Here is a 27,650-nt window from a genome sequence, read left to right as displayed (position 1 = left end):
CTGTGGAAAGAACTAAAGCTTGCATGTGTGGATTGCATGCATTGTACATCTGTTGAGAATTTCATGTCAATAGCACCTTTTAAAATATCACCAATTTTCTGAGTGAATATACAGTGGGGCAAAAAAGTATTTAGTCAGCCACCGATTGTGCAAGTTCCCCCACCTAAAATGATGACAGAGGTCAGTAATTTGCACCAGAGGTACACTTCAACTGTGAGAGACAGAATGTGAAAAAAAAATCCATGAATCCACATGGTAGGATTTGTAAAGAATTTATTCGTAAATCAGGGTGGAAAATAAGTATTTGGTCACCTCAAACAAGGAAAATCTCTGGCTCTCACAGACCTGTAACGTCTTCTGTAAGAAGCTTTTCTGTCCCCCACTTGTTACCTGTATGAATGGCACCTGTTTGAACTCATCATCTGTATAAAAGACACCTGTCCACAGCCTCAAACAGTCAGACTCCAAACTCTGCCATGGCCAAGACCAAAGAGCTTTCGAAGGACACCAGGAAAAGTATTGTAGACCTGCACCAGACTGGGAAGAGTGAATCTACAATAGGCAAGCAGCTTGGTGTGAAAAAATCAACTGTGGGAGCAATCATCAGAAAATGGAAGACATACAAGACCACTGATAATCTCCCTCGATCTGGGGCTCCACGCAAGATCTCATCCCGTGGGGTCAAAATGATCATGAGAACGGTGAGCAAAGATCCCAGAACCACACGGGGGGACCTGGTGAATGACCTGCAGAGAGCTGGGACCAAAGTAACAAAGGTCACCATCAGTAACACACTACAACGGCAGGGAATCAAATCCCGCAGTGCCAGACGTGTTCCGCTGCTGAAGCCAGTGCATGTCCAGGCCCGTCTGAAGTTTGCCAGAGAGCACATGGATGATACAGCAGAGGATTGGGAGAATGTCATGTGGTCAGATGAAACCAAAGTAGAACGTTTTGGTATAAACTCAACTCGTCGTGTTTGGAGGAAGAAGAATACTGAGTTGCATCCCAAGAACACCATACCTACTGTGAAGCATGGGGGTGGAAACATTATGCTATGGGGCTGTTTTTCTGCCAAGGGGACAGGACGACTGATCCGTGTTAAGGACAGAATGAATGGGGCCATGTATCGTGAGATTTTGAGCCAAAACCTCCTTCCATCAGTGAGAACTTTGAAGATGAAACGAGGCTGGGTCTTCCAACATGACAATGATCCAAAACACACCGCCCGGGCAACAAAGGAGTGGCTCCGTAAGAAGCATTTGAAAGTCCTGGAGTGGCCTAGCCAGTCTCCAGACCTCAACCCCATAGAAAATCTGTGGCGGGAGGTGAAAGTCCATGTTGCTCGGCGACAGCCCCAAAACATCACTGCTCTCGAGAAGATCTGCATGGAGGAATGGGCCAAAATACCAGCTACTGTGTGTGCAAACCTGGTAAAGACCTATAGTAAACGTTTGACCTCTGTTATTGCCAACAAAGGTTATGTTACAAAGTATTGAGTTGTATTTTTGTTATTGACCAAATACTTATTTTCCACCCTGATTTACCAATAAATTCTTTACAAATCCTACCATGTGGATTCATGGATTTTTTTTTCACATTCTGTCTCTCACAGTTGAAGTGTACCTCTGGTGCAAATTACTGACCTCTGTCATCATTTTAGGTGGGGGAACTTGCACAATCGGTGGCTGACTAAATACTTTTTTGCCCCACTGTATGTTCAATACTTATTTTACCCGCTGTATCCTGACCTAACGTTCATGTGTAAAAACGGCCTGATATAATTTCATCAGTGCAGCTTGCTGCTCGAAACATTACCAAGTATAGTTTTGATCTGTGCAGGTTAAAACAGATGCTGTAAAGTCTGTTTGGAAGAACTGGTTTCCTTTGTTAGCGTCGCTGCTGCACGATCAGCAGCACTGACTGGATGATTTCATTCATTTTTCAGTCCCTTTCCTGTGAATGTGAAATGTCTTAAACTTTGAGGGAAATATTTGGCACAAATATTTAGAATTTGGTGGTCAGAGGGGGGCAATGCTACTGTGACTTTAAAATACTTGGCACTGACTCAAACATTAATTGTTCATTCTGGGTTTCAGGGCAAGCTCATCTCATACACTTTCTCTTCCTAGATAAAAGTGAATTCGGTGCAGATCAGGTCATGTTAATTATGCTGTGTGTGCACCTGCTTGTTTGTATTCAGGCACTGATGAAGAGGATCAGGGAGATGACATGCTGCTGCAACACAGGATGGACTTCTGGTGGTTTCCTCACATGTGGAGCCACATGCAGCCTCACCTCTTCCACAATGTCAGCGTTCTGGCTGAGCAGATGAGACTCAACAAGGTTTTTGCTCAGGTGGGCAACATTATTACACTGGGCAGTCTCACAATATGGAAGCTTGATTTCCTGCAATAAAACAAAAACAAAAATACAGCAGATTACAGAGAGGGAGATGCTGCAGTTTTAAAAACAATTCCGCAGGTGCATCTGATCAGTTACACTGACACCGTTCTGTCATTTTGACATGTCACTTCACATTTCAGTGAATATTCTTCACTGCAGCAGTGGTCACGTATAGTTTTACATGATATAGCAGTATTTGTGATGCATCTTTTTCCAAGATGGCGCCAGTGTGTGTGGCTCGCCGTCTGGCTCTTCCTCTGCTGTGTTTGCTTATGTTGTTTTTTATTGCTAGAGTCAACCCTCTTTTAATGTACAATCGCCAAAAACTGTTGGACCTCCGAGTTGCCAGTGATCTTACCAATGCAACTTATAATGGACATAAGGCGTTACCTCCATTCCTGTCTGGGATACCAGCTAACCTTTGTCGGACCCTGGCCCCAGCCTCACGGCGAAAGCGTTTCAGACGCCGGGGCAAACGTAGCGGTCTACTCGTGAAACTTAAGGCGTACTTGGCGCGCTCTTCCCCGGCTCCGTGGAATGAACGTGGATCTGTACCTTGTCATGCCTTTTCTCCGTGCTCTCTGGAGCCCATCGATGCCTGGCTGGTGCCCGTTGTTGGCTCGGATCAGATGTCCCAGCCACGAAAGATTTCCCCTCATCTTCGTCGGCGCGGTGCGAACCTACAGAACCTACGGCCGCTGCGTCGGGTCTCGCTGTCAGCCACGAACACGCTGACCTCCACCAGGTTTGGATTGGTGAACACTAGATCGCTGAGTAATAAAACTTTTATTTTAAGGGATTTATTTATGACCCAAGGACTGGATTTCCTCTGTATAACTGAGACATGGTTGAGGGCCGGTGAGTCCAGCGCTTTCACAGATCTCTTACCTGATGGCTGCTGCTTTTTAAACTCTCCTCGAATATCAGGCAGAGGAGGAGGACTAGCGGTTGTTTTTAAGAAGCAGTATAAATGTAAACCACTGCCATTATCAACCTCACCTAGTAGCTTTGAACTGAGCATGTTTGAGCTAGGTCGCTCTCACACAGTGCTCTGTGCTTTGGTTTACAGACCCCCAAAATACAATAAGAACTTCTTAAATGACTTTTCTGATCTGTTGGCTGAAATTATGCCAAAATATGATCATGTCCTTATTATTGGGGACTTCAATATTCATGTGTGCTGCCCTGACAAGCCAATGGCAAAGGACTTTTTAAATCTTATTGACTCTTTTGATCTTGTGCAACCTGTGTTTGTGCCTACACAAAAATATGGGCACACGTTGGATCTTGTTTTAACTCACAATTTACCTGTCTCTAACTTAGAGGTTTGTGATGTTGTATGGTCAGACCATAGGCCTGTCTTGTTTGAGGTTTTCCTTCCTTGTACCAAAGTTAATCTTCCTCCTGTTGCTGCTAGGAGCTGTCGTATTTTTAACCCTTTCTCTGCTGGACAGTTCTCTATTGCTTTTAATCAGAACGGCGGCCTTCCTGATTTCATATGCAATGATACAGAAGAGCTGAGTACGTGGTTTTACTCTGTCTGCCAAACTGCTTTAGATTCAGTGGCCCCCTTTAAGCTTAGGCAAGTAAAAGCCAAATCTGAACCCTGGCTGAATGAAGACACCCGGGCTGCCAGAAGAAAGTGTAGGAGAGCTGAACGTAAATGGAAGAAGGATCAACTTCAGGTGTCATACCAAATGTTACAAGACTACTGGAATTCTTACCAGAAAACTGTAAAAGATGCTAAGAGGAAACATTTTGCTGCTATTATTCAGGCAAATTGTCGTAAGCCTCATGTCTTATTCAAGACTATTGACATGGTCCTTCACGCTCCACAGACTGCTGGTGTCGAGTCTTCTCAGGAAATTTGTGAAAACTTCCTACACTTTTTTTATTGATAAAGTGCTATCTGTCAAAGCGAAGACTTCCCAGTCCGTTCTCGACCCTTCTACCCCTGTCCCTAGTTCTGCTGTCTTTGACAGGTTCGAGCCAGTTTCCTTGCTCTGCCTGCAGGAGTTGGTTGCTCACATGAAGCCCTCAGGTTCCCTTATGATGCTCTCCCTCCTCGATTTTTCAAAGAGGTTTTTCTCACTATAGCATCAGCTGTACAATCCATTGTAAATAGTAGTTTGTCCTCTGGTGTTGTACCTGTCAATCTCAAACATGCGGTGATTCAGCCTCTACTCAAGAAACCTGCTCTTGATCCTGATATTATTGCGAATTACAGACCTATTTCCAAACTGCCTTTTATCTCAAAGATTCTTGAAAAGGTAGTTTACAAGCAATTAATGTCCTTCCTAGAAGAACACGGTATTTTAGAAGTTTTCCAATCTGGTTTTAAAGCTTTACATAGTACCGAATCTGCCCTTTTAAGAGTTTTTAATGATGTGTTTTTGGCAAATGACTCAGGTGACTGTGTTATTATTGTGCTGTTAGATTTAACTGCTGCTTTTGATACAGTGGATCATAATATTTTAATTTCCCGTTTAGAGCAGTTGGTGGGTATGCGGAGTACCGCACTGCAGTGGCTCAGATCCTATTTGGCAGAGCGAACTTTCTCTGTGAAACTCGGGGAGTTTGTATCCTCTACTGCTTCTCTTCAATGTGGGGTTCCACAGGGTTCAGTTTTAGGCCCGCTTCTTTTCTCTTTATATCTCCTACCCCTTGGGTCTATTTTCAGGAAACATGGGATTTCTTTCCACTGCTACGCCGATGACTCCCAGATTTATTTCCCACTTAAAAAGATAAATGGCTTCTCAGTAGACCCGCTGCTCAGATGCCTTGATGATATAAGGGCCTGGATGGCTTTGAACTTTTTACATTTTAATGAACAGAAAACAGAAGTGATGGTTTTTGGTGGCGCTTCTGAGGCTATTATAGATCTTGGTTCACTGGCACAGTATGTTAAACCAGTCATCACTAATCTGGGAGTTAAAATAGAGGCAAATCTTAAACTTGAAAGCCAGGTCAGAGCTGCTGTAAGATCTAGCTTTTTTCATTTGAGGGAATTAGCCAAAATAAAGCCTATCTTATCGAAACAGCATTTTGAGACAGTAATCCATGCCTTTGTTACTTCTAGGCTGGATTATTGTAACGCACTTTATTTTGGGGTTAGTGATGCGTCCATTAGGCGCCTGCAGGTTGTGCAAAATGCTGCAGCACGTCTTTTAACTGGAACAAAAAAGTTTGAGCACATTACCCCAATTTTAATTTCACTCCACTGGCTACCTGTACATTTTAGGATTGTTTTTAAAATTCTCTTATTTGCTTTTAAATCTCTTAATGGCCTGGCCCCCCCTACCTCTCGGAGCTACTACAACCATATACACCTCCCCGTTCCCTTAGGTCCGCCAATCAGCAGCTCCTTAAGGTACCAAAAACTAAGTATAAATCTAAAGGTGATCGTGCTTTTGCTGTAGCTGCTCCAAAGTTGTGGAATGATCTACCCTTGCATGTAAGGCAGGCCTCTTCTCTCTCTGAATTTAAAAGTCTTCTTAAAACATATTTATTCGCTGAAGCCTTTGGCATTGATTAGAGGGGTTGACTCAATTTGTTTTGACATGTTTTAATTTATTTTAGTTTTTTAGTTATTTATTTTATCTTATCTCATTTTAATTTGCTTTTAGCATGTACAGCACTTTGTGAACTCTGGTTTTATGTTAAAGTGCTTTATAAATAAAGGTGGTATGGTATGGTATGTCAAGTGACTTTTCTAAATGCATTTTGTAAATGTTCTTACCAGTTAGATGGTACCAGTCAAAACTTTAAACATGTTCACCTGTACATAATTTTGACAGCTGCTTTGATTAGAGAAGCAACATCCTGCATGTAGATATGAGGATGCATCCACAGGTTTATACAGATAGTATCGGACAGTGTGACTCATTTACTTTACTTCAGACACGTGAGCCGTCTCTAATGTCACATGCTGCAAGATCCTGGTTGATTCTGTCTTTGTCCAGGAAAAATGAACTTACGTGCTATAGTTCATTGATTGTAAATGTGCTCAACTTTTAAAAATGTTGAAAAATACCCATTTAAATAGACGTGCTGTTGTCTGATGTAATAATTTTAGAGACAGTTAATTTTCTTTAAAATTGAGAAACAGTTGAAGTCTCAAGCTAACTTCGAGGAAAGAGGCAGAAAATGTTTTTCTGCGTATATTTCAGATCAAACATTTGATTATATGACAAGATAACACAACTAAACACAAAATGCAGGTTCTAAATGAAGGTTTTTATTATTAAGGGAAAAAATCCATATCTACATGGAACTGTGTGTGTGGGGGAAACGATCGCTCCCTAAACCTAATAACTGGTTTGGCCGATGCTGCCGTAACATGTTGCTGCTAAGGATGCCCCGAGCGTGAAAGTGGACCCGAATGCAACTTCAGATGGAGGCACAATACTTGGTTTTCTAACAAGACTTTATTAATGAACAGCAAGTGAAATATACTCGGAAGCAAAGAACATGAAGCGTGAGCCAGAGCGAGAGTCGGGGAGTGGGTTTTCAAGTTTTATTGTCATATACGGATAAACAGTTTAACATTTACCTGTAATAAAATTCTTGTGTCCCTCAGCTTTACATGTACATATGGAAAGTGTACAGGTATATTAAAGAAGGACAATAACAATAATAATAATAAAATAATACTTTAGTATTTTATTATTTTTAAATATTAAGAACATTTGAAACAATTGTTTGGTATTTACAGTTTGTGCAAAACTGTGCAGTGAGGATTTAAAGCGGTTACAGTGACAGTGTATAGAGTCCAATAGTTGTACTGAGTGTGTAATGGTGTGTGCAGAATGTCAACAGTTCAGAAGCCTGATGGCTTGTGGCTAGAAACAGTCTCTGTGTCTGCTAGTGTGGGTCTGAATGCTTCTGCACCGCCTGCCGGGCGGCAGGAGTGTGAAAAGTCTGTGGCTGGGATCAGAGGGTCCGCTGCGTCTTCCTCATGCAGTGATGTCTACAGAGATCCTGCATGGCTGGCAATTCAGTCCTGGTGATGCGCTGTGCTGATCTCAGGTCACCAACATGGTGTGACAAACTCAGATCCTCGGTGATGTTGATGCCCAGGAATCTGAAGCAGCTGACTTTCTCCACCTCTGCTCCTTCTATGGGGGTGTGGCCTCCTCTCTGTAGTCTCCTGTAATCCACAATGAGCTCCTTGGTTTTGCTGACGTTAAGCAGCAGGTTGTTGTCGCGGCACCATGATGTCAGGGCTCTCACCTCTGCCCTGCATGCCGTCTCATCTCCATCAGAAATGCAGCTGATGATGATGGTGTCATCTGCAAATTTGACGATGGTGTTGGAGCTGTGTGTTGCTGTACAGTCGTGGGTGAACAGGGTGTACAGCAGGGGGCTGAGCACACATCCCTGGGGGGCATCTGTGCTGAGTGGAAGTGTGGATGCGGTGATGCTGCTGATCCGAACCACCTTTGGTCTGTCTGTCAGGAAGCCCAGTATCCAGCTGTGCAGGGAAGAGCTGATGTTCAGGTCACGGAGTTTCATGACATGTCTGGATGGTATGATGGTGTTGAAGGTGGAGCTATAGTTAATGAACAGCATCCGCACGCATGTGTCTTTTTTTTTTCTGGTCCAGGTGGGGGAGGGCAATTGCTATTGCATCGTCTATAGATCTGTTGTAGGCAAACTGGAGTGGATCAAGTGAAGCAGGGATTAAAGATGTGATGTGAGCTTTGACTGTACACTCAAAGCACTTCGTAGCAATGGCGGTGAGTGCTACAGGGCGATGGGCATTTAGGCAGCTCACATTAGTTTTCTTAGGGACAGGGATGATGGTGGTCCTCTTAAAACATTTTGGGACAGCAGACTGGAGCAGGGAAAGGTTGGAAATGTCTGTGAAGACATCTGCCAGCTCGTGGGCACACGCTTTGAAAACCCGACCTGGAGTGTTGTCTGGTCCAGGAGCTTACTGAGTGTTTACTTTCCTGAAGTATTTACACACGACTGCCTGAGATATCTGAAGAGGGCAGCTGTCCTCTTCCAGCAAAAGCTCCTGAGATAGATGTTTATCAAACCGTGCATAAAAGGTGTTCGTGAGTTTCCTTGGATCGCGGCATAAACTCCTTCATTTATTTACTGCATTTTGTTCTTACTTGTTATCTTTGTCTTATATTAGGGCTGCTCAATTAATCGAATTTTAATCACGATTACGATCTGGGCTTTCAACGATCATTAAAAATGACAGAGCCGATTATTAGCCCCTCCCTCATTTATCCGCGACACCTTAAAGGCCGGTCCGTGAAAATATTGTCGGGCATAAACCGTCCGTGGCGCAAAAAAGGTTGGAGACCGCTGATTGCTGATTAAGAGGACCCGAGGGAAGCTCGGAAAGCTAAGCAGAAGTTATTTGGAGAGGAGAGTGACTGCTGTTGGTTGAAAAGAGAGGTAAAAAAACTTCAGTGGTGTTGCACACTATTTTATATTATTTTCTAAAGTCATTGTTAACCCTTTAAATCCGGTCAGAGCAGCATGCTCCGTTTTGTGTAACTATTTTTAAATCCCTGTAGAACCCGAACCACGTAAGCTAGCGCAATAATTTGTTTTGCATATGAAACCGGAGGACATATAGCTTTGCAAAAATTGCATAAAAAGCGCTTGCAGGAACAAAAACATAATATTCCAGAAACACGCTTTGCCGATCCGATCAGCTGTTCGTAACACTTCCCACAGTGAAACAGACGTCAGCGCGAACTGTCGCATGTCCGCCATTTCCTGGCCGAAACCGGAAGTGACGTCATTTTCGCGGAAATGTAGTTTTTTTACTTGTAGGCCTTAAAAGCCTATACTGGTCATGTTTGACTTTTCTGAATAGTTGCTGGGATGCTTAGAACTCAAATTGCACTGCTGGAAATAGTTTATTTTGATGCACCTGCTGTTTTCTTTGCAAATTTGCATCATAGGATTGTTTTTTTTGTTTTTCCTGCAGTATATAAAAATTGGTGTATCTCCAAAATAAAACTATGAAGACACTCAAAATAAATTTCCTGTTGTTGTAAACTATTTTTTGCAACTTTTTTGTATTTAAAGTTTTGAGGGATAAACCTCTTAAATTTCTCCAAGTAGAAATATATGTAAAAAAACAAAACAAAAACGATATAAATTTTTTTGTAGTTTATTGCACTTTTTTGCAATTAATGTAGTTACTATGGACTTAATGCATACATATTATTAAAATATGGGCTATAACAGTTATTTAGCAACTTGAAATGCTCCCACAAATGGCACTACAACATGTAAAAAAAAAAAAAAAAGCTCTGGTGGACTTGGTTCTATAGTAGGTCTTAAAGGGTTAAATAAATATCGTCAAATAATCGCGATCTCAATTTCAGTGAAAATAATCGTGATTATCATTTTTGCCATAATCGAGCAGCCCTATCTTATATTTAAATTTGTTTGAACTGAAACATTTAAGTGTGACAAACACAAATCGGAAAGGGGGCAAACACTTTCTCACACCACTGTACATGAAAGCTGGTTTTTGGATTTTGGTGCCACTCTGGCATCTAAAGGCGTGTAGACTGTATTATAGCATTTATATAACAGTCTTCTCATCATACTGACCACTCAAAGTACTTAACAGTACAAGTCACAGCTGGTTTTCCCTTTTTTTCTTCTTGTTTTTTCTTTTCGTATCTAAAACATTGTAAAAATCGTGACTTGGTATGACTAAGTTCACTGTATCTGCTTGCCTCTGTGTGGGGCTGTAGCTCAGGAGCTAGAACAGGTCAGCTACTGACCAGAAGGTTGGTGGTTTGATCCCTGGCTGCCTCAAGCTTCATCCCAAATATCCCTGGCAAGATACTAAAGCGCTTAAAGTATAGAGGAAAGTGCTTGTGTGAATGAGTGAATGTGGCATGTTGTATAAAGTGCTTTGAATGCTCCAGGAGAGTAAAAAAGCTCTATATATGAATCAGTCCTTTATCTTTTTTTCTCCTTTTTTTTCTCTTGACTACAACTGTTTCTACCTGTCTGTCACCTGCTAACTCCATATGCTGTCTTCTTACTGGTAAATGGATTCTGTTTCTTATATAGCGCTTTGCATTTCTACTCGCCCGGAGTGCTCAAAGCTCTTTATACAACATGCCACATTCACTCATTAACACAAGCACTTTCCTTTATACTTTAAGTGCTTTCTGACTAACATTCATACTTCGATGGATTCATCAGAGAGCAGCTTGGGGTTAGTATCTTGCCCAAGGATATTTAGCATGAAGACTGGGCGAGCCAGGGATTGAACCACCAACCATCCGATCAGTAGCTCTACCTCCTGAGCTACAGCTACCCCTTATTCTTATTGTACCATTCTCTCTCCAGGAGCATGGCATCCCAATAGATATGGGCTATGCAGTAGCTCCACACCACTCTGGGGTTTATCCAGTTCACAGCCAGCTATATGAAGCCTGGAAATCTGTGTGGGGAATCAAGGTGACCAGTACAGAAGAATACCCTCATCTAAGGCCAGCTCGATATCGACGTGGCTTCATTCACAATGGCATCCAGGTCAGTCCACAGTCTTTGTTCTTTAATAACACATGTAATTTTCTTCACACAAACACATCTTTCAGCCAAGATGATGTGATGTGAACTTTTGAAGGTTTTTGTGTTAAAAAAGGACAAGCTATCTGTTAAGATGTTATATTTTGAATGTTGTATCAGTGAAGTCTGTAGTATTTCTTAAGGCTCTGAGTGTTGGCAAGAGGTTTTTTGCTGGCTTAATGGTAACTAATAACAATTTGCCGCTGATTATACTGAAACAGATTTTCAAAGTCAATAGCTAGAAAGTTTCATTTGTGACCAAGTGACACTTTCAGCCTCGGCTTACTGCAGGTAAGTACTGTCACAAGACTACCATCATTGCCTTACAATGGGCTTTTCACTTAGTTTCATAATTCATGATTGTTTCATAATTATGAAAATGCTTCTTTTCATGACAGTTTCATATTATCCATCAGTACCATTCACAGAGAGCTGGGGAAAGGCTCCAATCAAACCATTGTTAGATGGAGAAAGATGTACCCTTAGGCCCCCTCTTTGGTTCACAGATGGTTTTTCTCTTTTCACATAAATGGCCTCCTTGACTCCTCCAAAACCGACATTCCTATTAGGGCTGGGCCATATTATACCATTCATGGTAATAACGGTACAATGTTAGGCAACGATAAGAAAATGAAATATCGCGATAGAATATGGTTAAAACGCCCATGCGCAGTGCCTTTGTTTTCATACGCACATGGCGAAAAAGCATGGCGGCAACGGAGAATGAGAAGGGAGAATCAGAATACTTTATTGATCCCTGGGGGAAATTATTGAAAGCGGATTGTTGAGTGAAACGGATGAACCAGAATTGGTTTGTAAAAGTGGTGCAACTTCAGTGATGTTGAACTGGTTTGGTGTCCGTCAGATACACGACAAAGCAGTTTTTTTTTGTAGAACATGCAAGCGGGCCGTCGTTATTGTCGTGTTTGTCGGACTAAGGTGCTCGCAAATCTGGAAGTAATCTGGGTCCTAAACTCCCTCCACTTCAGCTCCCAAAGTCAAACGAACACTGCGGCATCACTGAGAGTTAAAAACTGTCTAAATTCTTTCATCTTTAATAAAACGATCAACATTGCTGCTTTACCAGGTGTAACTATGAAGTTTAACTTCCAGGCATCCATGAAAGCAGAATGTATTACATGTAACGGAGTTAGAAGTTAGCTTGCAAGTTTTGCTAGTTACCTAAGCATGATATAGCATGTTCTGACTGAGAGATTTCTGAAAAAATTCAAACGTACAGCTCTGCTATCACTTCCAACATAAATGAGGACAGAAAAATAAACAGCATGCAATCGCATGGCAGGATGCTATACACGGGCCAAACTTCAGTCAGGAGAACAACTGAGATCATTCATTCACAATACGAGGTTAGTCATTAATATACTGCAACAACATGGGAACAGAGCAGCTGCGAGAGAATTCAACATTAATGAATCAATGTTACGGAGGTGGAGGAAGCGCAGTTTTTGGCTTTCCCCATATTTCAAAAGTGCTTCATCTCTTTGCTATGACTGTTGCTCGGCATAATTTGCAGATGATAATGGTTGTAGCCACTGCGATGCTTTCGACCAAAACAGGCGCAGCTTGATGACATCATCAACATGCGGTAGAGCGGTATAGTCAAAATCTCTATCGTTGGCCAAATTTATATCGTTTCTATCGTATATCGTTTATATCGCCCACCCCTAATGCAGTGGATATTATACATGGTTATGCTCAGGATATGTCAGCCCATTTCTACTGGAAATGCCTTTTGGTTAAACTTTCAGCAAGGAATTTGCATTTGCACTGTAAAATGTTTATATAGGTTTAATGCACATAAAAAACAGCTTCTTGTGTAAGTGAAAATAAATGGATGGTGTTTTTTTGCGCTAGTCAAGTTGTGGAGTTGTATTTTGTCTCGCATCAATTATATCGTCAGTTATATCGTTATCGCAAATTTTCAAATATATATCGTGATAAATATTTTTGGCCATATCTCCCTGCTCTAACTCCTATATTTGAAATATAGATAAGATAAAATTACAAGAGCAAGACATACTTGGTCAGTGTTGAGGTTGGTCCTGTTATTGAGGGTGGAGACATCTCTTATAAATGACCTCCATTGCTTGCAGTTGGCCATTTATGTGAAAGGAGCAGCTGTGGCTACACTTGGATAAGTGAAAAAGTTTCCCACTAAAAACACATGATGCTGAGAACACAGAGGAACAGAATCAACTTTTTGGGGTTTCCTTACCTAGATGATTGACCAATCAGAATACTTTATTAATCCCTAAGGAAATTATGTATATATCCCCAATATTTAATGCCCTATTTGTTCATTTCAGGTATTGCCCAGACAAACTTGTGGTCTATTCACCCATACAATCTTCTATAATGAATACCCAGGAGGTTCAAAAGAGCTGGACAAGAGCATCAGAGGGGGAGAGCTCTTCCTCACCGTCCTCCTAAACCCTGTAAGAAAACCTCCATGCACACTACAGCTGTTGGCTTGAGACTGTCTAGCACTCATGTTTCACACGTGTCAACTTTACATGAGACTTGAGTGTCTGAAGATTTGGCCTGGCTTTACACAAAGGTCATTCCATCTTCAGTCAAGTTTTAGAAAATGTCCTGCTCGACCTCCAATTTGCATACAAATTTTAGAGTCCAAAGTTTGGACATCTATAATGAGTGCTGTGAAATTTCAGATTCATTTTTCAAATAGTTTTCAAGATGTATATTTTTTGAAAAATGGTCTGTTTTTTAACATGAAAATGTTTTTGACAGCAATCATTGTAAATGTTCACATTTTCTACCATCTAGATTTTATGCAACTTGGACACGCAAAAGGCTTGGTTGATTTCAGATGGACTCACCCTGTAAAATTAAAAGTGTTGTCATTTTTACCCCACTCTTTCTACCCCGCCCACTAAGAGTGGGTGTCACTTCCACCCCCTCTTAGTGACCTTGACCTCAAGGTGAAGATCAGAGGTCAAGTTTTCTGAAACTCTTGTCATTGCAATAACTAAAGACCAAGGTGATGTAGCAGGTTCAAATTGATACCGTAAGTGCATATGCTAAAGATCTCGGACGAGTTTGCGTCTCAGTGAGCTCAACTTAAAGGTCGAGGTTAAAGTATTTCCTAAACTTGCCCCATATTTCCAATGAGTGTTTCACCACAGAGTTGAAAGTGGAGAACCAAGTACAGCCAGAAAAGATGTACTGTTGTTGCTGTGTAGTTCCATAGTCACCCAGTCAGAATAGCCACTCTGAGTGAGGTACAAGTACAAAAACACCAGACAGCTTATGTTAGCGGCCCAATAATAAAAACAAAAATTGTTGAAGTGTTGAAGCCCCCCCTTCAGTTTCAGGCTTTTGAAGATTGGTCTTGGGTGTTTACCTTCCCATGTGTGAGGTGACAAAACAGAATGCAACACATTGAAAAAAAAAAATCTTAGAAATAAAAATGGGTAGAGCCTGGAAGAGGTATAAAAATAAATAAATAAATTCAAAAATTGGGGTAAAATAGTCATTTTTAATAACGTCCTTAGAAAATGGTGTCCAGTGGGTGAAGGACAGCTTCAATTGGTTTAGCAGTGTAATCAAATTCTTGTTTGTTTGTTTTTTGGTGCCTGTGTGTGTTTGTTTGTTGTTGTTTTTTAAGGGTTTTTTTGTTTTGTTTTGTTTTTTTTAACCCTTAAGGGCAAGTTAGTGAAGTCTAACAAACTTCCTTTACTACTTAAGAGGAAAAGCTTACTTTTATTGAGGTTCAGTTTATACCCTGAAAGCAGATTTAATGTTTATTGTTTGTCTGCTACAACATTGGACTGCCTCAAAGGGAATGCTCTGGCTGATCAGTATAGAAATCACTTGTCCTTTAACCTGGAAAAGCACTGGCCCCTCCACCGTGGAAAGAGACGGCATTGTAAAACCCCCTGATGTGGGTCTCCTGCAGGAAAGCCACATCACTGTTATGGTGCTTAATAACATGGAAGAAAGCTTTCGCTGTCTTGACTGGATGATTTAAACCTTTAACATTCCAGCTTAGAAAGTTTAAATGCTGACTAATCTGATTCCTAGAGCACAGACATTGTGCACACTCACCTTAAATGATAGAACAAACAATTAAACAACAGATGCGTGTTAGTCCAGAACAGGAAAAAGAAGATTGAGTAGATGTGTAAGGTTCTTGGCAGTGGGACACCCCCCCCCCCCCCCCCCCCCCCCCAACAAAAATGGCTCCCAAAAACCAAGCACCAAGCTCTTCTAACTAAGAAGTTGCAGACTTAACCATTGCTTATCATTTACTTAAGGTTTTTTCTTCAATTCTACTAAGACAAAATAGGATGAGAAAGATTAATGATATTAACAAAATAAACAAGATGTTTAAGACTCGAGAATAAGGGGATAATGGAGAAATTTTGTGGATATAACATGCAGTGTGTGATAGTAAATTCCCAATGTCAAACATTTTAATCAAAATTTGAAATTCGAGGGAAAAAGTAAAATTTTAAGTTGGCAAAGTTTGTCAGCTTTCTTTCTTTATTGTCATTATTCAAATATAATGAAATTATTGAATACTTTCTCACATGGTGTAAAAAGAATTTAAGTAACATAAAATGCTAACATGTAATAAAAAGTGAACACACACACACACACACAATTAAAAATGAAATTAAAATAAAACCTTAGGATGGCAGTGTTATAACATATTTTTAACTTTCTCAATCCAGATCAGTATCTTCATGACCCATCTGTCTAACTATGGCAATGATCGTCTGGGTCTGTATACATTTGAGTCTTTGGTGAAGTTTGTCCAGTGCTGGACCAACCTCAGGCTGCAAACGTTACCACCAGTCCAGCTTGCCGAGAGGTATTTCCAAATCTTTCCTGATGAGAGAGACCCGCTCTGGCAGGTGGGTTGATTCATGTGGTTATTTTTAAAACTTGAGAAATCCAGTTTCTGTTTTCACTTCACTGTATACACAGTCACCTAATCACTATAAATCATTAAATAAAGCAACAGTTAAAAGACAGCTTCACAACAAAGAGTGTTTTTTTTATTGTTATTATATTATTTTATTGTTTTACATACATTTTATTGTATTGTTTTATTTTAGAAATGAAAAAGTCTTCATGCATTTTCTTTTAAGTTAATAGGTAAAAAAGGCATAAGTGCCAGATTCATGATAAGTGCAGTAATTCTATGCACAAGGAGTTTGATGTAAGGAAAAACAGTGAATGTATAAGTATCGTTAAAGCATCTAGTTTAGGGGTTTGTGGGTTTTTTGTAAATACACATTAATTGCACCTTTGCTAATAACCTGATCAGTGGATTTTTTTCCCTGACTACGGTGTGTAATATGTAAAATTTAAATTCATTCATGATTTCTAATCTTAAAAGTTTAAGTATTACATCTAAAATCTACCTTACCTACCCTTTTCCCCCATCTTTTGTACAATTTGGAAATTGAAATGCCTACTTCAAGATTTGGGTGATGTGGGAGTATGTGACGAAATGATAAACAAAACCATTCATGTCCCTTTTATTTATTTAAAAATGTAACGTGTATAATATCTGTAATGTAAAATGTAAATGTAACTTTCACCCGTCATGGAAGATGACACACTGTGTGGATTTTTTCTTTTTTCAGAACCCTTGCCATGATAAGAGACACAAAGATATCTGGTCTAAAGAGAAGACCTGTGACAGATTGCCAAAGTTTCTCATCATTGGACCACAAAAAACAGGTATAGATTCCTCTCATCTGTCTTATTTAATTCTCTGTTTTGATTATTTTAATTGTCTTGTTTGCTCAAAGGTACTACAGCACTTCATTCATTCCTGAGCATCCACCCAGCAATCACCAGCTCCTTCCCCAGCCCTACCACCTTTGAGGAGATCCAGTTCTTCAGTGGCGCAAACTATCACAATGGGATTGACTGGTAAAAACACATACACACCCTGTTCACTGTGTACAGAGCCTTAAAGGAAAGTCTGGATCTGTGCAGCGCTGCCATGACTTGTGTGCATAAATGTAAATGCGTAAATGTCCCACATTACTTTTTTTGAAATAATCTGCTGTCCATTTTCATTTTAGTATGACATTCCCTGTTTGGTCTTTAACAGACAGCAGCTTTGTTAGTTTGTTGCCCCACATAAGCAGAAGATGGATGGATGGGGAAATGGACTGAAGCAAAATGGAAAACCGTTCTGAAGTCAGATCAATCCAAAATTGAAAGTCTTTTTGGAAAACCTGGATACAGTGGGGCAAAAAAGTATTTAGTCAGCCACCGATTGTGCAAGTTCCCCCACTTAAAATGATGACAGAGGTCAGTAATTTGCACCAGAGGTACACTTCAACTGTGAGAGACAGAATGTGAAAAAAAAATCCATGAATTCACATGGTAGGATTTGTAAAGAATTTATTCGTAAATTAGGGTGGAAAATAAGTATTTGGTCACCTCAAACAAGGAAAATCTCTGGCTCTCACAGACCTGTAACGTCTTCTGTAAGAAGCTTTTCTGTCCCCCACTCGTTACCTGTATGAATGGCACCTGTTTGAACTCATCATCTGTATAAAAGACACCTGTCCACAGCCTCAAACAGTCAGACTCCAAACTCCGCCATGGCCAAGACCAAAGAGCTTTCGAAGGACACCAGGAAAAGTATTGTAGACCTGCACCAGACTGGGAAGAGTGAATCTACAATAGGCAAGCAGCTTGGTGTGAAAAAATCAACTGTGGGAGCAATCATCAGAAAATGGAAGACATACAAGACCACTGATAATCTCCCTCGATCTGGGGCTCCACGCAAGATCTCATCCCGTGGGGTCAAAATGATCATGAGAACGGTGAGCAAAGATCCCAGAACCACACGGGGGGACCTGGTGAATGACCTGCAGAGAGCTGGGACCAAAGTAACAAAGGTCACCATCAGTAACACACTACAACGGCAGGGAATCAAATCCCGCAGTGCCAGACGTGTTCCGCTGCTGAAGCCAGTGCATGTCCAGGCCCGTCTGAAGTTTGCCAGAGAGCACATGGATGATACAGCAGAGGATTGGGAGAATGTCATGTGGTCAGATGAAACCAAAGTAGAACTTTTTGGTATAAACTCAACTCGTCGTGTTTGGAGGAGGAAGAATACTGAGTTGTATCCCAAGAACACCATACCTACTGTGAAGCATGGGGGTGGAAACATCATGCTATGGGGCTGTTTTTCTGCCAAGGGGACAGGACGACTGATCCGTGTTAAGGACAGAATGAATGGGGCCATGTATCGTGAGATTTTGAGCCAAAACCTCCTTCCATCAGTGAGAACTTTGAAGATGAAACGAGGCTGGGTCTTCCAACATGACAATGATCCAAAACACACCGCCCGGGCAACAAAGGAGTGGCTCCGTAAGAAGCATTTGAAAGTCCTGGAGTGGCCTAGCCAGTCTCCAGACCTCAACCCCATAGAAAATCTGTGGCGGGAGTTTAAAGTCCGTGTTGCTCGGCGACAGCCCCAAAACATCACTGCTCTCGAGAAGATCTGCATGGAGGAATGGGCCAAAATACCAGCTACTGTGTGTGCAAACCTGGTAAAGACCTATAGTAAACGTTTGACCTCTGTTATTGCCAACAAAGGATATGTTACAAAGTATTGGGTTGTATTTTTGTTATTGACCAAATACTTATTTTCCACCCTGATTTACCAATAAATTCTTTACAAATCCTACCATGTGGATTCATGGATTTTTTTTTTCACATTCTGTCTCTCACAGTTGAAGTGTACCTCTGGTGCAAATTACTGACCATCATCATTTTAAGTGGGGGAACTTGCACAATCGGTGGCTGACTAAATACTTTTTTGCCCCACTGTATATTCCCCAGACTTATGAGGAGAGGGACCCTTTGGTTTATTATTGGGGGAACATTCGCTCCCATCCTGATGATGTGCAAACTAGATCGAACAACAAACAGAAGCGGTGGATCTTAAAATTGGACAGTGCAGAGGCCTGTCTAATGCCAATTTGGGAGCTGCTACGGCAAAAGCCTTGTGCCCTCGGCACATCCAAGAGCAATCGGGAAGGACAGTGCAAGTGCAACAGTTCTGAGATGGGCAAGGCACATCTCAGAGGAAAGAAATAAAAGAATTTAAAAATGAACCCTAAAATGGGCGGGCAGCCAGTGGAGTGAGTATAAAACAAGTAATTTGCTGTTTTCCAGTTAAGTCATACTTTTGCACCAGCTGAAGACGAGGCAGGAAGGACTGGCTAACACCTACATAAGTTGCAGTAATCCAATCCAGAGTTGTGATAAAGGCATGGATTACTGTTTCAAAGTGATCTTTCAACAGTTTTTCTATTTTTGCCACTTGTTTCAGCTGAAAGAAGCTGGATTTCACCACTGCAGTTATTTGACTGTCCAATCTAACTGTCCATCATAAAACCCAGGTTTGTGACTGGAGGCCTTAGATACTGTGCCCACCAGGACCAAACACAATACTTAGAGTTCGGTCCTCCTGCACCGTTCAGCGCATTGGGTGGCAGATCTCTGCCAGCGTAATCGATCAGCTGCGGTTGCTTCGGCCTCATCCCAGGCGCGTAAATCATCAATGAAAGTCCTCCGCCATGTTGTACGGGGGCAGCCTGGTTTGCGTCTTCTGTGGGGTGGGTTCCATGTGGTGGTGATCTTGTGCAGTCGGCACGGGAGTTGGGGTAGAATGTCATGGAGGGGACATGTGGCGGTCTGGCAGTGGTCTTCTTCATAGGTGACATGGTCCCGGTAAGAGACCCGTCTTAGCCATCACTGTTGTGGACCAACAGTGAGCAGTGGCCCGTCAGCAGTACTGATTCTGCTCCATGAAGAGACTTCAAACCAGACTAAAACAAGCCAAGGATGTTTGGGTTTTTTTTTATTTAATTAAATTTATTTTATTTTATTTTTTATTTAAAGGGCCTTCAATTTGCTATAAACATTTATCTAGAGAATTTTTAAAAGAAAAGAAAGATTGGAAATGGACCCAAAGTTGGGTAACACACTGGGATCCAGGCCAGGTTTTTTCCATCTGTGGTTGTTTTAAAGCTTTTAGGAACCACCCTTGAGGAAAAGGCTAGTGTTAAAAACAACAAGAACAAATATGCCTAAAACAGAAAGAATTAAAGAATCCAGGTGGGATTCGTTTTAGACTGTCTGGTTTTGAATGGAGACACTGACTCTGATATCGTTTGGCAGGTGGAATAAAACTAGAAGCTGAGCCCCAAAGTTCTGATCAAAGTAAGCAGAGAAAAGCGCAGCAGTGAATGCAAAAAACAGGCGTGTGATCTGAAAACACTGTTTGAAACAGACACATCGTGAGATGTCTGTGTTCATGTTCTTCTGTGGGTCCGGACAACCACTGCGTGAAGTTAGCGAGTCAGTTAATGCTGTCAAGCCAGTGCACATGTACATTAAAATCTCTAATCATTAGAGCTTTATTATATTTAGGCATGATTTCAGCCAATAACTCAGAAGAGTCATTTGCAAAGTCCTTTGTGTATTTAGATGGTTAATAAATCACAGTACAGAACACTGGGCGAGAGCAACCCAGCTTAGTTCAGAGCTGGAGGAAGAGGATGACTGAGACAGCTGCTTACATTTAAGAAAAACATTTGGAGCCAGATTAAACCAAAAGAACACAACAACATTCCTCTCTCTAAAGCCCAGTAACTGCTCTCCTTCAGTCACAGAAGTTAAAAGAAGAGGCGTTGATACACTGTCCAGCTGCTGAAGACACGTTGTTGCCATCAAATTCAGAATGACACTAGTGATGGGAATTGCTTTGAGTCAGCACCGTCTCTAAGCAGCATGTCCAAGACATTGCATTCATGCAAATTAATTACATGCTGAGTGGTCAAATGTTTGCTCATGTTGGAGCTATTTCCACTCTTTGTTGCGATCATTGTTGCGTCGTTACTCAAAGTAATTACTACACACATTACACAGAACACTTTTCTTAATAAGTAATGTTACTGTCTAACAATATAAACCTACAGGGTACAGCCCCACACACTAGGAGTTGGTTTCAATAATCGGTTTACCGATTCAAATCGATTTTTAAATATAAATGTATTTAGCCAGAAACGCCAGAATCTCGGGTTAAAGACAAAACTATTTCAACAACCACCAAACAGCTAAAACGGCAAACGAGAGCAGGAAAACCGATTCCACACAGACGTTGTGTTGTCTTATAAATTGGACACTTTAATATTAAGAAGCAACACACAACTGTAAAAGCTGCTCAGTTTAAAAATATTTCTTTAAAAAAAAAAAACACATTTCACCTCAGTACAGTTGTGTAATGGTGTGCGTGTGTGTCCTCCTCAGGTACATGGACTTCTTCCCATTCCCTTCCAATGTCAGCACAGACTTCATGTTTGAAAAGAGTGCCAACTACTTTGACACAGAAGTAGCCCCTAAAAGAGCTGCGGCCCTGCTCCCCAGGGCCAAGATCCTGGCAGTGCTCATTAACCCGGCTGACAGAGCCTACTCCTGGTACCAGGTGAGAATGCTCACAGTGAGGCTGCAAAGGCGTTTTTATAGCATTTCAAACCCTCTTTAGTGTTTGTGTGTGTTTCGTTAACTACAGCACCAGAGGGCTCATCAGGACCCTGTAGCCCTTAACCACACTTTCCATGAAGTAGTTACAGCGGGCGCCTCAGCCCCCAGGGATCTGCTGGCCCTTCAGAGACACTGCCTTAATCCTGGGGCATATGCTATCCACCTGGACCGCTGGCTGCAACATTACCAAGCCAGCCAGGTAACACACACTGCAGCTGCTAACATGCGCATTCAGTGGCTGCTGCGAATACATTGGAAGATGGTTGTAGTTCTCTCAGGTGTTGCTGACACTCTTTCTCTATAATTAGCTACACATTGTTGATGGGGCGCTGCTGCGGTCCAACCCAGTACTGGTGATGGAGGGAATACAGAGATTCCTTGGTGTCACCCCCATCTTCAACTACACCCAGGCTTTAATGTTCGTAACACTCCTACACATGTATAAAAGTCACTTTCTTTTCTGACTTGCCTTACACAGAAGCATGTAAAAATGTATAGCCTATGTGGGGTGTGTTTGCTGTGGCGTCAAAAAACATGCGTTGTCTTTGCAGGTATGATGACAGCAAAGGTTTCTGGTGTCAGCGAGTGGAGGGCGGTCGAGCCAAATGTCTGGGAAAGAGTAAAGGCAGGAAGTACCCGGAGTTGAGTTCTGAGGTACGCGTGCGCTGTGATTGCTTCACCTACTCGTTTTCTGATGAGCACAAGCTCTTTGGGGGGGATGAATCTTGCGTACCATAACCTCTTTTTAAATTTTAGGCTTTAAGCTGTGTAAGTAGCAAAAGCAATCCGTTAAAAGCTGACCTTTGGAAGAGCAAAAACCGAACTGAGCAAAACCATTAGCCTCCAATCTTGCTTTTTTCTTGTTGCTTACAAACCCATGTGTCTGTGACGGCACCTGTTACGGTCTTTTCTCTCATGTGTTCAGAGATGCTCTTCAGCATGTTTTGGTTATAGCGATTGGTTATTTGAGTCACAGCTGAAAGCAGTCTGACAATTCTCCACTGACATCAGTAGTCTGCTATCTGTGTGAACAACTTCAAACCTGTCAATAAACCTATTTCAGGTCTCCAGCACAACAGAGTGTAAATAGGTATCGACATACATGAAATCTACACACTCCTTTTAGAGTAACATAAACACTACTTTAGGAAATGACACAGCCACAGAAATGAATTAAAAAGAAGTTCCTCTATTGTTGAACACCAACCTGACATCACAACAAAGTGTGTAATATTGGCACGCCAGTCCACCATGTCTGTTTCATGCTTGCAACAACAACACTTGAGAAAACTTGCTGTGAATCTCACCCCTGTGTGTGTGTGTGTGTGTGTGTGTGTGTGCGTGTGTGTGTGTGTGCGTGCCTGTGTGCATTTTCTTGCAGTCGCGTGCCTTTCTAGCAGAGTATTACCATGAGCACAACATGGATCTCCTGCGTTTGTTGAGCCGGTTGGGTCAGCCGTTGCCATCCTGGCTCCGCCAAGAACTCCAGAGCACCAGCTGGAGCTGAGGCTCAGACACACTGCAGAAAAGCTTGGACTAGAGTCTGTGGTCGAGTCAACATTTGGCTCCGGACGAGACTGGACTACCTGATCTGGAATCGGCAGCAACACACACTATCAAAGTTACAATGCTTGAGCAGATGTTAAGAGTGCCTGTGCTCCGTGAAAAAAGACCGTACAATCTGATCTTAATGTTTTGGTCACTGCTTGAGACGATTCCAGCAGACCGCCTCCTCTTGACCTTTCACCAACCTCCCAGACAGCTTTTAGCCTCCGTGTTGCAAATGAGGTTCATGCTGTACCCACTGGCTGTGGATCCAGAGAAGTGGGTGGGCATCAGGTCCAGAGCATAAAGAACAGGTAGACGGCATTAATGAGGAGAGAAGTTCAGTGTGTGCACATGTGATGTCTGCGACTGGAAACGGGACTAACACGCACAACCACACACACACACCCCACACAAAGATGATTTTAAAGCAGTCTATTTTTTAAAAAGGCTTGTATATGTTACGTTTGGGGGCAGAAGCAGTTTATCCTCAGCTCTCCAGTCAGTGAACAAGAGTCACAGACAGAAATGGAACTGAGTTGATGACAGATCAGTGTAAATATGTTTTTAGAGTTATGGTCCATGCTGTGCCTGCCACCAGCATCCTGACAGTGAGCAGTTTTATTCCACTTGATTTATTTAGGCCAAGGGAAAGCTGATTTTTGAAGGATGGCAGTTTTCCAACTTTCAGCTGTTTTCCAACTCTGCAGATAAGTTTTTGAAAATATACCCTCCATGTTATGCAAGTAAAGAAACACTAAACACTGATGAGTACAGATTTTTTCGTTGGAACTCAATTTTCAGCTATTTGATGTGCTGTAAAAGGATATTTGGGGATATCTGCCAGTGTTATGTTCTGTCATTTAGTCTGTAGTCAGGGATAGCTCTCTGCAGTAGCTGCTGATCGAAACCTTGGCCACGTCTTTGTACATCCCAACATCAACAGACAACACTGAAGCTGGAACGCTCTCAGATCCTAGCTGACTAGAGTGCATGAAGAAAATGGTCAACTTCTAAACTAAAATATTTGTTTAAAGGCAAATGCTCTCCTAAATTCTAGTGATTTAGGATCCAAAAGTGACAGAATTTTAAAATGTATTATTATCAAAGGCTGCTATAAGTCTGCTGTCTTTCAAACTTCAGTTTAAACCACAGGCTTCGTCTTTTGAGTATCAAAGCTGTCGTAGCCCTGATGACCTCAGGGCAGTTTGGAGATGTCAACTGAACTTAACCAACTGGGAGAGTGGGAACTGTATTATTTTGGGTAGTGTAATGTTAACTTATGTTTTTCACTTCTTTACATTTTGGTAGTGATAAACTGGTTACGCTGATCCTGGCACGGTGTGGTAGCAAGGCATGGCTGTGGACCAGTGTGGGCTGTTTGACTGTGAGACGGCCATATCTCTGTAAGAGTAGCCGTGTCGGAGAAAAGGGAAAAATGTATATGCACACAAAATTTGACAAATTAAAGGAAAAACCTGGTCTTTCTATTATAACGTGAGGGGCATTTCACTGGCATGATTTACCTCTACTTGTCCCTTAAAGGGACGAGTTCCAAGTGATCACCTGTATCCTTTGAAATGTTCCTATCCTGGTCTACTGCAAAGTGACAGTGCCCCCAACTACAGAGCATTAGGGCTCACTGACATGTTTGAGTATGAAAATAATGTGAACATATGCTGTGGAGGATTCTGTGGACTTGCAGATTTCTCAGCTGTCATTACCCCACTCACAGCTGTCATAGGACAAGAAAATGGACACCAGAGTTACTAAGGCGATCTGTTGAAGTCTTGTTTTCTGTTTGTTTAGCACAACTGTCAAAAAGACCAACATTGTATCATCTCTAATAAACACATAGAGACTGAAAATATTTCAGCTGTCTTTGTTTTCAAGGCCTCAAGAAAACCTCCACCTGTTTCACCAGAACACTGTTTGAGTTCCTTTTTCACCTGTGCTACTCAAGTGTTGAAAAGCAGAGTTTGAGCTTTGTTAGAGACCCACTGTGACGCTTTGTACTACAGTCTGCTAATAGGAATTGTTAATGGTTAAAGAAAAAACAGTTTTATATATAATTGAGAAACTTTCTGTGTAAAACCTGATCTTCTTAGGTGAGACGGCATTTATCCCACTTTGCATGGAGCAGCTCTAGAAATCTGGTTAAATGTCTTAAACCCCTGAAAACGTGATTATCCGTAGTAAGCAGAGTTGCATTCTTAGATGCCACTTTGTATCTGATCTCCTCCTGTTATCCCCCCAAAACTCCATTCCCATAGAAACTGTCTGCTCCCAGCACAAAACAATTTAAACATGATTTAATAAGTGATCGTCATATTGACGTACTCTGCCCTACAGAAACCTAGTTACAACAGGATGATTGTGTTAATTAAAGTGAATCAACACCCCCGAGTCATACTGGGAAAACCCCCAAAAAACTTTTATTTGTAATCTATCGCCCATACTCACACTCAACTACTGCCTCAAGGTGCTTTATATTATAAGGTAAAGATCCTACAATAATCCAAAACAAACAGAAAACCTCAACAATCACATGTAAGCGCTTGGGCAACAGTGGGAAGGAAAAACTCCCTTTTAACAGGAAGAAACCTTCAATAGAACCAGGCTCAGCAAGGGCAACTGGTTGGTAAGTGGACGAAGACACGACAAAGATGCTGTGGAAAACAGCCTGGAGAAGCTTCAGCTCAAATATTATTGTTGTCATTGCTGTGGATCTTTACCTGTTACACTGACTTGGTGAGTAAATGTTTACTGTTATTCAAACTGATTTTGTGGCTTCTCTTAGTTTAGCACCAGGTTTATAATTTTGCTAGGTAGTTAGTGTTAGCCTAGCATTGCTGCTGCTGCTGGGCTCATGTTACTTAAAAATTAACACCACAACCTTAAAAAACTTATAAAAAAAATATGTCTGTGAATTTTTCTGTTGACTTTTTGAAATTAAAAAAGTGAGATAAGAGCCCAGGCAAAATTGTTTTAGAGGTGCAGCCGTTAGGGGTGGGGGGGGGGGTTATTTTCAATCCATAGCCATAACTATATATATATATATATATATATATGGTAAATGGTAAATGGCCTGTATTTTATATAGCGCTTTACTAGTCCCTAAGGACCCCAAAGCGCTTTACATATCCAGTCATCCACCCATTCACACACACATTCACACACTGGTGATGGCAGCTACATTGTAGCCACAGCCGCCCTGGGGCGCACTGACAGAGGCGAGGCTGCCGGACACTGGCGCCACCGGGCCCTCTGACCACCACCAGTAGGCAACGGGTGAAGTGTCTTGCCCAAGGACACAACGACCGAGACTGTCCGAGCCGGGGCTCGAACCGGCAACCTTCCGATTACAAGGCGAACTCCCAACTCTTGAGCCACGATCGCCCCTATATATATATATAACACCCAGCACGCCCCTGCGGGCGGTTTATCCTTCAAGCTCGGGTCCTCTACCAGAGGCCTGGGAGCTTGAGGGTCCTGCGCAGTATCTTAGCTGTTCCCAGGACTGCGCTCTTCTGGACAGAGATCTCCAATGTTGTTCCCGGGATCTGCTGGAGCCACTCGCCTAGCTTGGGAGTCACCGCACCTAGTGCTCCGATTACCACGGGGACCACCGTTACCTTCACCCTCCACATCCTCTCGAGCTCTTCTCTGAGCCCTTGGTATTTCTCCAGCTTCTCGTGTTCCTTCTTCCTGATATTGCTGTCATTCGGAACCGCTACATCGATCACTACGGCCGTCTTCTTCTGTTTGTCTACCACCACTATGTCCGGTTGGTTAGCCACCACCATTTTGTCCGTCTGTATCTGGAAGTCCCACAGGATCTTAGCTCGGTCATTCTCCACCACCCTTGGGGGCATCTCCCATTTTGACCTCGGGACTTCCAGGTTATACTCGGCACAGATGTTCCTGTACACTATGCCGGCCACTTGGTTATGGCGTTCCATGTATGCCTTGCCTGCTAGCATCTTGCACCCTGCTGTTATGTGCTGGATTGTCTCTGGGGCATCTTTACACAGCCTGCACCTGGGGTCTTGCCTGGTGTGATAGACCCCAGCCTCTATGGATCTTGTGCTCAGAGCTTGTTCTTGTGCTGCCATGATTAGTGCCTCTGTGCTGTCTTTCAGTCCAGCCTTGTCCAGCCACTGGTAGGATTTCTGGATATCAGCCACCTCCTCTATCTGCCGGTGGTACATACCGTGCAGGGGCCTGTCCTTCCATGATGGTTCCTCGTCTCCCTCCTCTTTCTTGGGTTTCTGCTGCCTGAGGTATTCACTGAGCACTTGGTCAGTTGGGGCCAGCTGGATAGCGTAGTGGTTAGACTACACGCCTTTGGAACAGAGGATCGCAAGTTCGATTCCTGCCTGGGGCATCTGTATCCAGTAAGGGTCCTAAGGCTAGACCCCCTATGCTAAGCAAGCCTACCGCAGACATGAGCGAGACAGATAAATATGAAGGCATGCCGGCTCGGACGTCGCCCGGATCAACAAGGTCCGCGTCAGGTGTTGAGGAACCAGGGCACCCTGACGAAAAGTGGGCTACTGGAACAA

The 27,650-nt window shown here is 42.2% G+C and overlaps 1 protein-coding gene across 1 annotated transcript in view; it reads left to right on the top strand.

Annotated features, from left to right (window-relative positions):
- ndst2a (N-deacetylase/N-sulfotransferase (heparan glucosaminyl) 2a) overlaps positions 1–24,955 on the top strand; it is a 56,939-nt gene extending 31,984 nt beyond the window's left edge. Inside the window, exons 5-15 of the mRNA XM_085427240.1 lie at positions 2,204–2,358; positions 10,750–10,935; positions 13,299–13,427; positions 15,687–15,869; positions 16,608–16,704; positions 16,776–16,899; positions 21,307–21,481; positions 21,569–21,739; positions 21,849–21,958; positions 22,092–22,194; positions 22,922–24,955. Coding sequence (XP_085283366.1) covers positions 2,204–2,358; positions 10,750–10,935; positions 13,299–13,427; positions 15,687–15,869; positions 16,608–16,704; positions 16,776–16,899; positions 21,307–21,481; positions 21,569–21,739; positions 21,849–21,958; positions 22,092–22,194; positions 22,922–23,047 — 1,559 coding nt within the window. The 3' untranslated portion in view covers positions 23,048–24,955. The remainder of the gene's footprint in view (positions 1–2,203; positions 2,359–10,749; positions 10,936–13,298; positions 13,428–15,686; positions 15,870–16,607; positions 16,705–16,775; positions 16,900–21,306; positions 21,482–21,568; positions 21,740–21,848; positions 21,959–22,091; positions 22,195–22,921) is intronic.
- Positions 24,956–27,650: the final 2,695 nt, after the last annotated feature.

This window comes from Rhamphochromis longiceps, linkage group LG13 (genome assembly GCF_057381845.1).
Source record: "Rhamphochromis longiceps isolate RC_006_pf linkage group LG13, R_longiceps_female_GT1.1, whole genome shotgun sequence".
In the NCBI taxonomy this organism is placed as follows: Eukaryota; Metazoa; Chordata; class Actinopteri; order Cichliformes; family Cichlidae; genus Rhamphochromis; species Rhamphochromis longiceps.
The sequence above is the reverse complement of the archived record's forward strand: the minus strand, read 5'-3'. Positions and strand labels throughout refer to the sequence as shown.